Below are 12539 nucleotides of genomic sequence, written 5' to 3'. Positions count from 1 at the left end.
TATGCAGACCTTATGTGCTTGATGTGTGTCTCCTCTCGCCGAAAACACACCCCGTCTCCCCTAAGCCACGTGCATACTCAAGGTCTTTTCACTCGACTGAGTGGTTCTGCCGTTGCCATGGCAACTGTGTGGACCCTACTCTCTTTTTTTTCATTGTTTGTTGTTTTTATGGCATAACACGTCTCAGTGTGAAGTTGTTTCCTCTCTGAAAGGTCACTGGTCATCACCAGCCTGTCAGGAGGGCGACAGAAAGACGGAGATACGCGTTCACACACCACCCAGTCTAGCGTTCCCTAATTAATTGAATTTCTCTCTTCCTTTTTTTTTTTTCCACCCCAGAAACAGAGGTTGTCGTTGCACAGTGTGGGGGGGGTGATAACATCCCCACTGTGTGTCCTGCTCTCAGAGCCAAAAAGGAATTCTAGACCACAAAGCAGAGAACAGTAAAGGCTGATGTTGTTGCTCACAGACAGACACAGACATCTGCCTTACCGTCTTCCTCTCTGACCTCTATTTATACTTTCATGCTGAAGCTGCAGCAGTCTGTGTGCCTGACTACCTGTCTGTTTTCTCCACCTGTCTGTCCGTCTGTCTGTCTGCCTGTGTTTTCCCTCTCCTCCTCTTCCATTTTCCGGCTTTAGGTAATGTCTGATTTGAGTGTCTGGTTGTTGTTGTTTTTTTTTGGGGGGGGGGGGGGAATTTGTGTGCGCACGCAGACATTTGTGTCTGGAGTGTCATCTTCACCCGAGAGGAAAAAAGCAACCATGTCTGTGAATACCGATGAGTCATCCCAAACCCCAGAGACAAGACATCACCTTACACACACACACACACACAAAATGCACTGGCCTCCTTCACAGAGCCAAAGTGATCTCTCTGATCGACGTGGGCAAAGCTCCGTTTCCTCACTGTTAGATAATACTGAGCTCATTCCTGCCTTTAGAGGCTTCACCCGGGTATAGCCACACATTTAAGTGTAAAAGAGGCTCTGCACACTTCTTCCATAACTGCAAGTGTTCGCATTCAGTTTATCTGCCACCTGACCAGTAGCCTCAAAGTGCCATCCATCCATCCATCTGTGAGTGTCAGTCGCAGGTCCCTGCCTCCTCTATGTCTCGTCCCATTATCTATGTGACTGGTTGGCAGTGACCCCTCGTGACCTCCAGCTGCGTGTCATGACAATGGGACACTGACAAATGTCAGAGCGGATATTGGCTTCCTCTGTCTCCTAAGCCTTTCCCTTGGGTTTAGGAACGTAAAACCCACACAGCCTGGCCAGAGATTGTGGGAGTGGCGGGTGGGGAGTACGCACGGAGGTGGCACATCTGTCTGTCTGTCGGTTTGTCCAGTCTCCTCTCGAACCTGTGGTTGTAAGTTAAAGGGCACAGTGTCCGTTGAGAGGAACAGATGCAGAGAGGCAATTTGAATATTCTCCGTGCCATGTTGAAGTGTGTGTAATTAGAAAAAGGATGGCGGTGTGCTGAGCGGGACCAGCAGCAGGGCTAGATGGTTGCTGTGTTATTTGAGAGCGTGCTGTGTTAAGCAGGGTGTTAAAGGAGAGACGTGTTAGACGCGTGCATGTGTGCGCGTGTGCGCATGTGTGGCAAGTTTGTGTTATTTTTGAGCGCTTTGTCGGGTTGTCGAGGAGCATGTGAGCTGAGCTCTGGAGTTTGCGGTGCTGGGTCGTGTTGTGAAGATTCCAGTGGCGGTGGTGGTGGTGGTGATGAAGTGTGTGACTGTTTGTGAATTATGTGTGATAGGTGAGTGTGGACGTTAGTGTTAGTGTGCGTGTGTGTGTGTGTGTGTGTGTGTGTGTGTGTGTGTGTGTGTTCCTCCCAGGCCTCTCCACCTCCCCAGCACACTGCTGCCTCTGTCTGCATTCATAATTAACCAGGATGACTAGTGAAGTAAACACACAGAGACGTTCCATCCCTCCACCCATGTGCCTCCATTTATGTTTACGCCTGGTGATGTATGTGTTGGGTTTGTGTGTGCATCATTTGCATGTGTGTGTGTTTGTTTGTGTCAAAGTGCTTCAGAGCCAGAGTTGATGGAATGAGAGAGCTGTCTCTCTCTTTTTCGCTCCCTCTTTGTGTGTGTGCGTGTGCGTGTGTGTTTGGAGGCAGAGGAAGAGAGAGATGATAAATCCCATCTTGAGCTGCCTCTGAAGATGATGTGATGAAAGAGAGGGAGAGAGGATAAAAAAAGAATGAACGGGGGGACTATAACCAGCCGCAGCTCAGTGCATTATAAACCATCCAGCGGAACAATCAGATTCGCCCTCCTCTCCTCTGTCCCCCTTCCCTCCCTCCCTCACTCTCTTCTCCTCCTGTCCTTCTTTCCTGACAGTATTTTTCTTTTACCTTGCAGATTTATACTTGTGCTTGGGAACAGAAAATATCCTTGTGGGTACATGTTTAAAATAGCTCATGCTCAAATAAATACACAAACATTCAAACCCTGATGTCACTTTAAGGTGTACAAACCTACAACAATGCTGGTAATGAGGGCGGCTGCTCTGATGAGATTTGAAGTGGGCAGAGTCTTGGGTAATCAATCACATGTCTAGCAGCTCCTGTTCATTTGAGGAGGTGAACAATTTTGCTAATTATGGACGAGTCTGTCTTGTAAGCTTGTGCATACTTAACCAGTGTGTGTGTGTGTGTGTGTGTGTGTGTGTGTGTGTGTCAACTTGGCTGTATATGTGCACAGTGGTGGCTACAGCTTATATTTCTCCGGAGCCCAGATTTGAAAGCCAGTAAATCAGATATCCACCTCTGTTTTCTGCATAGCCTTTTCCTTCTCCTCCTCATCTTCACCCTTATCACTCCAGCACTCTTTACCCCAGCTTCCAGCCCCCACCCTCAACCTCTACCTTGCTGCCTTGACTGACCCGTTGTGTGTATGTATGCATGTTTGTTCCTCCTTAATCTTTCTTACCCTGTGCTCAAGCAGCAACAACAATCAATGCAAACATTACCTATCAAACAGACAGACACATCACCAGAGAGAATTTGGCAATCTCAGCATGTATCCTTCGTCCTCCCTCTTCTCTGACCCTTTGTCAGGAAGGGCCCAGCTCAATGTGACGTGGTGCATCTACAAACACAGCAGTCGGCCAACCACACAATCTCTGTGGAAGATAGAAGTGGGAGGAGGAGGTGTGGTGTGGCGGTGGAGAGGAGACGTGATAGGAATGTAGACCCCACCCGTGCACACATGCAAGGGTGTTTGAATACAAGGGGAAAAGACAGAAGGAGGAGTGAAGTAAATTGATTGGGGAGGGGCTTTTCTTTGGTTTGTTTTGCTTTGTTTCTGGTGGGAGACACACAAACAGTGAAAAATCCAATTAATTATCCTTTAGAAGAGGCTATTGTGAGGAACGGCTGGATTTGACAAAAAAACGCCCACAAACGTAAACAGCTACACACACGCACACACACAGCATCACAAAAGTGGATCCTGTGCGCCTCAGTCCATCCTCTCTGCTGTGCTCGGCAGAATCCCTCTCCTTGTCTCCTATAAGCATCTTATTTAGGTCATTGTGTAAACAAGTGTCCTCACACACACACACACACACACACACACACACGGACACACAGTGCGCACAACATCATCGTAGGTGAAACGCAAGTAGGCTGCAGGCAGGGAAGATGGGGAGGTAGGAGGGAGGACAGAGAGTCTCCTGGGGAATCTATAGGTGCGTGTGTGCGTGTGTGTGTGTATGTGTGTGTGTGTGTGTGTAAGGGCCTGCCAAAAGCTGTGAACCTGCATACATAAACATAAACATACCTATTCTCTCTCTCTGTCTCTGTCTCTCTCTCTCACACACACACACACACGCACGCACACACACACGCACACAGAGAGATAAACTGTGTGTTTCAGAGATGAATAATGCTACTGTGTGTCTGGTGGGATGCACCACTGTCCCTGGGGCGGGTTGAATGCGGGGATATTGTGCTGGAACTGGCTGACACTCACACAACACGCACACACACATAAACACACAGGCACAGGCTGTCTCCAGGTGACTCTATTCCTTTTATAGAGCAAAATCATGCTCCACCCCTCCTCTCTTCTTCTTCGTTTTTTGTATTGAAAGAACATTCACAAGTATACACACACAGACACACAGTCAAAAGATTACAGACAAACATTGCCACATGCACTCACGCACTGGACCAAACACATTTTTATCACTACTGGTACATTCAGAGCAGACACACACAACACACACTGTAACAGGTCCTACTCCCCAATGGAGGAAATGGGAACAACGGGAAATAGGGCCTAATTTTACCTTTTATAAAACACTGTATCAAAGGCAAACCAAAAAAACATCACCGTATATTGTTTTTGTTTAGGTAATACATTTAAATATCTCAGAGTGGTTATAACATGTGACTTGATGTCTTCAATTGCCTCAATTATATCATTATCTGTCTATCACAGATAATCATAATAATTAAGTTTTCCTTCATCCCTCTGTCTTTCTCCTCCCTCTCCAATCTGACATGTCAATCAGAACACCAAAGGCTGCATCACATGCCACACACACCAACACACGAGGAGGTTAATCCACATGTGGGGAAGTACACAGTACTTTGAGATCCGCTGACTCACCTGTGTGTTTTTAAGTTTTTCGTTGAGAGTGTGTGCACATTTTCAAATAATCTCGACGAGGGCTTTGACTTCAAGCGAATGTTAGCGTTAAAACACTGACAAGTATTGAAGGAGATACAGAATGGTTAAAGTGTAGACTCAAAAGTGCTAACCCTCACAATTTCTTCCTCTTTTCTCTCACTTCCCCTCCCTCCCTACCTACAGAACCCCTAACCCCCCCTCCCCCTTCCCCCTTTCCCATCTCACCTCACCTCCCCCTTCCTGCTCTGGCTACAGAAGGAGAGAATGATGCAGTCCTTCCGTGAACGCAGCAGTGGTTACCACAGCAACCAACCCTGCTACCAGCAGGAGCCCAATGAATTATCCCGACTGGAAACCTTCCGGCAACATCCACATCATCCTCACCCTCAGCACCCACACCCGGGCCCTGGTCCACATCCAGGTCCAGGCCCAGGACACACCAGGTCAGGCTATGAAATTCATTCACTAGCAAACTCGACAAGCATGCCTCCAGGTGGAGGACAAGGAACTGGAGGAGGACCCAAGGACTGTTACAGCCAGCAAACATATGCTGGGTACCCAGGCAATGGTGGAGGCAATGGTAATGGCAATGGGGGTTCAGCATCTTCACAGGCGAAAAAACCTTACAGAGGAAGCAAAGTGCCCCCACCAAATCCCAGTCAGCACTTGCAGGGCCCTGGGAGTTATGGTAACCATATGGGCTCTGGGAATTATTCAGCTCAGTATATAAGTGAAGGCCAACTGCAACAGAAGTGGGAGGACCCAACCCAAATAGCTCAGTATGACCAAGAGATGCTGGGGCGCTTGGAAAGTGGTGGTACCCCTGCACCTGGCCCCTCCCAGTACATGGACCAGAACATCCTGGGCCAGTCCCAGACCCAGTGCCACCAACCATCCGCTCCTGCCTATACCAGCCCCCACCATCAGTCCCATCCTCCTAACCCTGCTTCCTCCACTCTCATGTACCCTCAAAGTCATCTACACTACCCTCAACACTCACCTTCTCCTTCGCCTTCACCATATATGGAAAAGTGTAGCCCTATGCCTCATTGTTATAAAGGTTACAACATGCCTCCAAATTCCCAGTATGGCAGACAAATGGCCAGCCACAGCAATCTGAAGCAGGGGGGTTACAGGTTGGCCCAGAATAGTTATGGATACCAGCAACCTTCCTCTAGAGGTTATGAGCAGCAGGCTCCTTTACAGGCAATGGCAAACCCCCAGGAGCCCCACACTAAATATCAGCACTACAGCCAACCCCAACAAAACTACTGTCTCTCAGAGCTGTCTGTCAGATCACCAGAACAGTATTACCAGACTTGTAGCCCCTCTTCAAGCCACTCCCCTGCTCGATCTGTAGGGCGTTCCCCCTCATACAGTTCCACCCCATCACCACTAATGACCAACCCAGAATCATTCCAGTATGGCCAACCTCCAATGACTCCTGGGGCAGCTTCCTCCTCTTCGTCCTCTTCAGCTGGTATCCAGGAGCAAACCAGTGCCAACACCATGTTAATGCCCCCACGCTCACACCCCTCACCCAATGTTCTGCATGCAGCCACGCACAACTACACTCCCACACCACAAATCCCCACCATGAAGGAGCGCTTCTCAGAGAAACTACTTTCAAACCCCAGTTTGTGGAGCCTGAATGCCCTCACTTCTCAGGTAGAAAACATTTCTAATAATGTCCAGCAGCTGCTGCTTTCAGAGGCCCTGGTAGCCAATAAGAAGGGCAGCAAGCGCAACAGTGGTGGGAGCAACAGTAGTGCTGGGAGTGGAGCATCCTCCAAAAAGGGTGAGGAGTACAAAAGTCCTCCATATCCAGACGGTGGTGGTGGAGGCCCAATGCAGGACCCTTATTCTACCCCACAGCACCAGGTAATGCCAATGGAACTTCATGAAGGAGGCTACTCCAGCAGTAGTGATGAACAGCTGGAGAGGAGTTACTTCTACTGTGGACAGGGCCGAAGTCCAGCGCAGGCCCCTAACAACGCGCACCTCAGCTTGGACACAACCTCATCATGTTCCATGACATCTCCAGATGATGTGTCAACCAGGTCTGGGGACTCCGGTCTGCATAACCTTACCCCTGATCAAACTAGGTGTCAGTCAGGGCAGGGAGGAGATGGCATGAGTACTCCAGTAAAGAGCATTGGTGATGAGAGGTCTCCTACAAGCAATACAATCCCAAGTCCAATGAAACAAGAACTGGACTCCCCTTCAGCTATACAAAATGACGAGTCTATCAAAGAGAACTTTGAAGAATCTGCCTGGACAGAGAAATCAGCAGACAAAGAGGAGGTGACAGCAGAAAAAATGTCTGATCATGACAGAGATTTAGACACTACGACATCAACAGAGAAGCTGGAGAAATGGATAAATAAAGATAAATGTTCTATGCTCTATAGCAGTGTAAACACAGAGGTGACAGAAACAGCATACCATGGGGTTCAGAGCAAATATGAACCTGATTCAAGAGACTTAGTTGATCAGTCCCCTGCAGCTCTGTCTGATTCCAGCCGCAAGGAAAACTTTGTCCCAGAGATAAAATTAGAGGCATTCAAATCTGAGTCTCCAACTGCTTCTGAGACGTCGGTTAAGACATTGCCTTTCATTTCTGGTGGTGACCTTGAACAGGATCAATATTTCACAGAGAAAGAAGATAGCTCAGAGAACACCTCTCCAACCCCCCAAGTTGAGGCCTTGGATGAGAGTAATTCAGACAAAAGAGAGAGCAGAGATGAGGACGATGAAGAGGAAGGGGAGGAGGATATTGAGGCTGATGATGAAGAAGAAATACAGAAAGAACAACAACTCTCTCTTTCCCCTCCTCTGTCTGCAGAGGTTGTGGAGGAGCTGGGGGAGGGGAATAAAATGAGCAAGTCAATGACGCAGGGGCACATGAATAATAGAGATGGGTCAGAGAAGCCTCATGGAGATCTCTGCAGCAGGAATGAGAGCATTGAGCCTCATTCTGACAATGATTTTGTGGGAGCACCTGCCCATCCAAATGCAGCGGCAGTGATGGCAGCAGCAGATGCTTCTTCAAGAGAGTCAGCGATTGGTGACACTGCTCCTCAGCCCCAGTCTGCTATGCCAGTCTTCTCAGCCCTCAATGACAAGGTGACACCACAAGCTCAGGCCAGAGATCATATTGATCACAATGATGCTAAAGTGCTTGAGCCCGATTCGCCACAGCTTCCAGGGAAGTCAATACTTCCCTCCGCTCCCTCCTGGGCAGACACTCCACCCTCTCCGAAAAAAGGTGATGAGGACATGGAGCCAGGCATCAGCTGTGCCAGTGCTGTGACCCCCTTGGCAAAGCCAGAGCCCGAGGCACCATCTGCTCAGCCCAGGGCATTTGGACGAAAGCATGCCAGGGGCAGAAGAAGAATCATGCATTCAGGTGTGGGAGTCAGGCGACAGCTAAGCTTGGAGACAGAGGTGGAGAAGGAGGAAGAAGGAGCCCCCTCGCCGACACAGAAATCATCCATGCCTCCATGCAAAACTGTGCTCTACTCAGATCAAATGGACTTAGCTCATCACGGATCTATTGTGAGCCAGACTCCCAAAATAGTAACTGATGGTTTTCGTTCAAGAATGTGCACTCGCTCATTCAATGCACCAGATTTGCCATCCAAAGTTGAGCCTCATGTTAAGCGAAAACCAGGCCCAAAACCAGGTCCAAAGCCTGGGTCAAAACCAGGGCCAAAACCTGGACAAAAACCAGGACAAAAACCAGTTGCAAAGCCTGGTCCAAAACCAGGGCTTAAACCTGGGCTTAAGGCTGGACCAAAGCCTGGGCCAAAACCTGGACCTAAACTAGGTCCCAAACCAGGGCCAAAGCCTGTGCCAAATGAAGAGGACCTGCCACCGAAAATTGAGACTCCTGTGAAACGAAAACCCGGACCGAAACCAGGCTTAAAACCTGGGCCAAAACCTGGACCGAAACCAATTATAAAGCCAGGTCCAAAATCAGCACCTAAGCCTGGACCTAAACCTATAGATATGTTGCCCACTACTGATACTGCACTTATTAAGGCTCCAGTAGGTCGTCCCAAAGGCTCAGTTTCGAAAATGAAACAGGTACAACATGAAGAAACCACTCAAATTTTGACAGGACTGCAAAGCAGAGGCAAAAAGAGCTTAAAAGTTACAATATCGCAAGTAAATCAGAATGTGAAGGCAGTAAACCAGGAGGAGAAACAAGCAAACTGTGAGGTAAAGGAATCAGAGAAGGAAAGTAAAAATATGGTCTTAAGATCCAGAAAACCCTCGCAAGAAAAACTGTCAAAAGAAAAGGAAAAAGTCAAAGGAGAAGATATCCTAACCCAGACACTAACAGAAATGAAATCTAGTGATGTTTGTCCAAAAGTAGAAGAGTTTTTTACTGTGGAACAAACACATACTCCTCTTCTTAACACAGTCAAAGCCACAGATGTTTCAGCAGACCGACCTGTGCCACTTGCCTCACCAGTCCCCATTGAACAATCTGAAGAAAACACAAAGCTCCCACTAAAACGGAAGCCTAGTCCTGAACTTACCACTCTACCAGTAAAGAAAAAGAGGGGTCCAAAGCCCAAATCAAAACCTGTACGACTTCAGCCCCAGCTGTTGGAACAGGATGTCTCTACACCTAAAGGAAATGCTGTCCGTGGTCCTAGAAAAAAGCGTGGGCCACCCAAGAAAGCTTCTGTGGTCACTCCCTCAACCAAAGACACCCCTCCTAACTTGAGTGAAACTGACATCACTATTGATGTGCCTGTGGTACCACCGCAGTGTCCGACTAAAACAAAAGTTCTCCCACCAAGAAAAGGCAGGGGACAGAAATATGAAGCCATGGTACAGAAAATTACATCCCCAAGCTCAAAGAAACACATTCCAATTCCACAAACAGAGAGTCATCTAACTGATGATGTTTCAACCAAGGCTTTGTCTCAACACACCTTAAAGGACAGTGAGACAACTGTACTTTTAAACAGCACTGAGATGACAGAAGAAGTGAAAAGCATAGAGTCCAGAGAAGAAGAAGCAAAACAACAGGAGAGAAAAGAGGAGACACAAGAAGACGGAAAGCATGAGCTGAGTCAAGTAACATCAACATCAGATGAGACGAGACGAGGGGTGGAAAAAGACATTGTAAATAATGACGATACATATACAAGACAGAAAAACTGTAAACTAGACAGACAACATGACACTGGCAACGCTTGGAGCTGTGTCGATGTCTCAGATGAAGTCAGGGCTCCAGGAGAATGTGTACCTCATGGCTCAGAAGATGTTTCCAGTGCTATCACTAAGTCATCCAGAACTAAAAGGAAGAGGTGGGCTATGGTGGAGAGTACAGATGCATCTATAGTAGCCTTGGAAGCAGGGAGCCTCATAGTTACAACACCAAGGCTAGCCAAGCAGAGGGCCATTAAAAACAACCATGAGATGCACCTAAAACAGAGGAGGAAGAAAAGAAAAGGCCAAGTTCCTCTAGAAGAAACAGGGCCAGTTGAAGAGACAAATACTGAAACCACAGAACAACAACAGGAGAGTGTAGAAGAGAAGATATGTCTTACTGAGTCCACATTACCGGTACCAATCAGCCAAGATGAGATCCCAGAAAGCTTCAATATTCCCAGCACAGATCTCCTCCAGAAGCCTAGGAGAGGCAGGAAACCATCAGCGATCCCAACCAAACGAAAAAGAGGCAAATCCTCATCTGAGCCGATTCCTGGCATGCCAGTGAAGGTCCACAAAAAGCCTGGGCCAAAACCTGGGATGAAAGATGCCATGGAGGTTATTGAGGCAGTTGTAAGGGCTGCAGGGTGTGAACAGGCTGAAAAAGAAGAGAGAGAAAAAGAGGAAACAGAACAGATGGAAGGAGAAAATGAGGAAAAACAGGAGACGTGTTATGTTGGTCCGATAGTAACGATAACAGAGCAGCAGACTGAGACCATTGCTGTAAAAAGAATCAGGCGCAGACTGGTACATCAAAATTCTAAACTGTCTTTCTGTCCTTATGTACGGATCAACAACTCCAGAGATTTTTCCTCTTGGTGTGCCATAGTCAACAAGCCTGAGGACGCAGTAATATTTCAGAGACGAAGAAAAAAGGGCATACTCAGAATGAAGAACCCTTTCACAGTTGCAAAAATAGTACCACATACTGCTGCAATGCTACAGGGACCCTTGGTGAATAAAAACCTAATTGGGAAGTGTCTTACATGCTGCTTGTGTGGACAACCAGCAAATTACAGAGACCTAGGTGATTTGTGTGGACCCTACTACACAGAAGATGGTGTTCCACGGAAGATTTTGATGTCAGAGCACACAAAATCCCTCAGGGAAGAGTCAGAGAAGAGCAGTGAAGGTGATGAAAAGCCAGGTGGCTCCTCAGAAAACAATGGCGAGAGCATCACAGAAAAGGAAGGCAACACAGAGGCACCCTCGCAAGAGGAAAGCAGTAGAAGGAATCATCACTGGCACTACTGGCGGCCAGAAAGACCAGAGAGAACGGGACGGGAGGGTGGTTCACGGAAATTAACCCTGCGTGAGAGGTTCAGAAGGATGAAGCAGCTTCAGGCCATCAGCTCAAGAGCCTTGAGTGACCAAGAAGGAAGCGACAGCATGTTCCAAAGGCTACAAGCAGAGGCAGAGGCGAAGGAGCACTGGGCCCATGAAAACTGTGCCGTCTGGACCAAGGGGGTAATTATGGTAGCTGGGAGGCTTTATGGACTGAAGGAGGCTGTGGACAACTCAACCCAAGCGGTACACTAACAATTACTACTTGTACTTTTCTGAGATATGTGTATCCATATGTTAAGAGAGATACTGTGTAACGTCACTTTCAGAATCTGAGCAGCTGCTATGAGAATTTTGTTGTTAACTTTTGATTTTTTTTTTTTTCTCTGTTTTCTCTCTCCGCCCCTGTGTGCCTCTATTGGTCACTTTATTTGTGTCTTTATTGGTCCTGGTCCATATGTCCGTCTGCCTGCCTAACACCAGAGCTGCTACAAGTGCCAGACTGTGGGGGCGTCCCTTAGCTGCTGTTGGAGAGGCTGCTCTCATAAATACCATTATGTCTGCGCCAAAGAGATAGGTAAGAGACCACAGCAAGACAGGAAGAGCGCAATGAGGGATGAAAAGTAAAATGAGGAGGATTTAGGAGGGCAATTGGGGATGGGAAAATTGAACGGGGGTTGAGAGGGCAGTAGGGAAGCCTATGGCAGGTAGGTAGGTAGCTAGGTAGGTGAAAAAGTAGAAAAAAGAAAGATAGGGCAGGAAAGTGAATGTGGGTAAAATGAGAGAAGGAAAACACATCAAGAAGTAAAGCTATTGAGTGTAAAGGGGAGGGAAAGAGGGAGGGCGCTTTGAATAAAGAGGATGATGAGAGGGAAGTGGGACCCTGGAGTGTACAAGAGGGAGAGAGGAAAAAGACAGAGGGAGAAGAGAGCATATGTGTGCATTATTGACCACAACCCCTGTGGCTCCATTCATCCATTCTGCTGTCTGGGGACTGAATGTGCATGTATGTGTCTGCCTTCTTGCCTGAATACATCCCCATGTGTGGCTTTCAGCCGTGATGCTTATGTTCTCGTCATTACAGTGTGTGTGTGCGTGTGTAGCACCTTTTCTACTAAATACTAAATACTGTCCTTGTCAGGACCGTAAATCCTCATGAGGACCAAAGCCTGATCCTAACAAAGCAGAACATCATTGCTGCGTCTCTGATTTAAATTAGGATTAAGGTGTGAATTGTGGAAAGGTGAAGGCTAGTGTCAGGCATTAACTGGTGATGGTTAGAGTCAGGGATCATGTTTTGGTTGGGCAGTCCAGATGAATGAAAGTCAGTGCAGTCCTAACAAGAACAGCTGCACAAATGCGTGTGTGTGTATGTG

The 12539-nt window shown here is 47.7% G+C and overlaps 1 protein-coding gene across 2 annotated transcripts in view; it reads left to right on the top strand.

Annotated features, from left to right (window-relative positions):
- The window catches only part of LOC131475421 (retinoic acid-induced protein 1), a 51795-nt gene that overhangs the window by 36125 nt on the left and 3131 nt on the right, over positions 1 to 12539 (top strand). For both annotated transcript variants that reach the window (XM_058653533.1, XM_058653532.1), the window contains exons 2-3: positions 4831 to 11409; positions 11647 to 11740. In XM_058653533.1, coding sequence (XP_058509516.1) covers positions 4912 to 11409; positions 11647 to 11740 — 6592 coding nt within the window. In that variant the 5' untranslated portion in view covers positions 4831 to 4911. The remainder of the gene's footprint in view (positions 1 to 4830; positions 11410 to 11646; positions 11741 to 12539) is intronic.

This window comes from Solea solea, chromosome 16 (assembly GCF_958295425.1).
Source record: "Solea solea chromosome 16, fSolSol10.1, whole genome shotgun sequence".
Taxonomy (NCBI): Eukaryota; Metazoa; Chordata; class Actinopteri; order Pleuronectiformes; family Soleidae; genus Solea; species Solea solea.
Note: the sequence above shows the minus strand (reverse complement) of the source record. Positions and strands in the feature narration are given on the sequence as shown.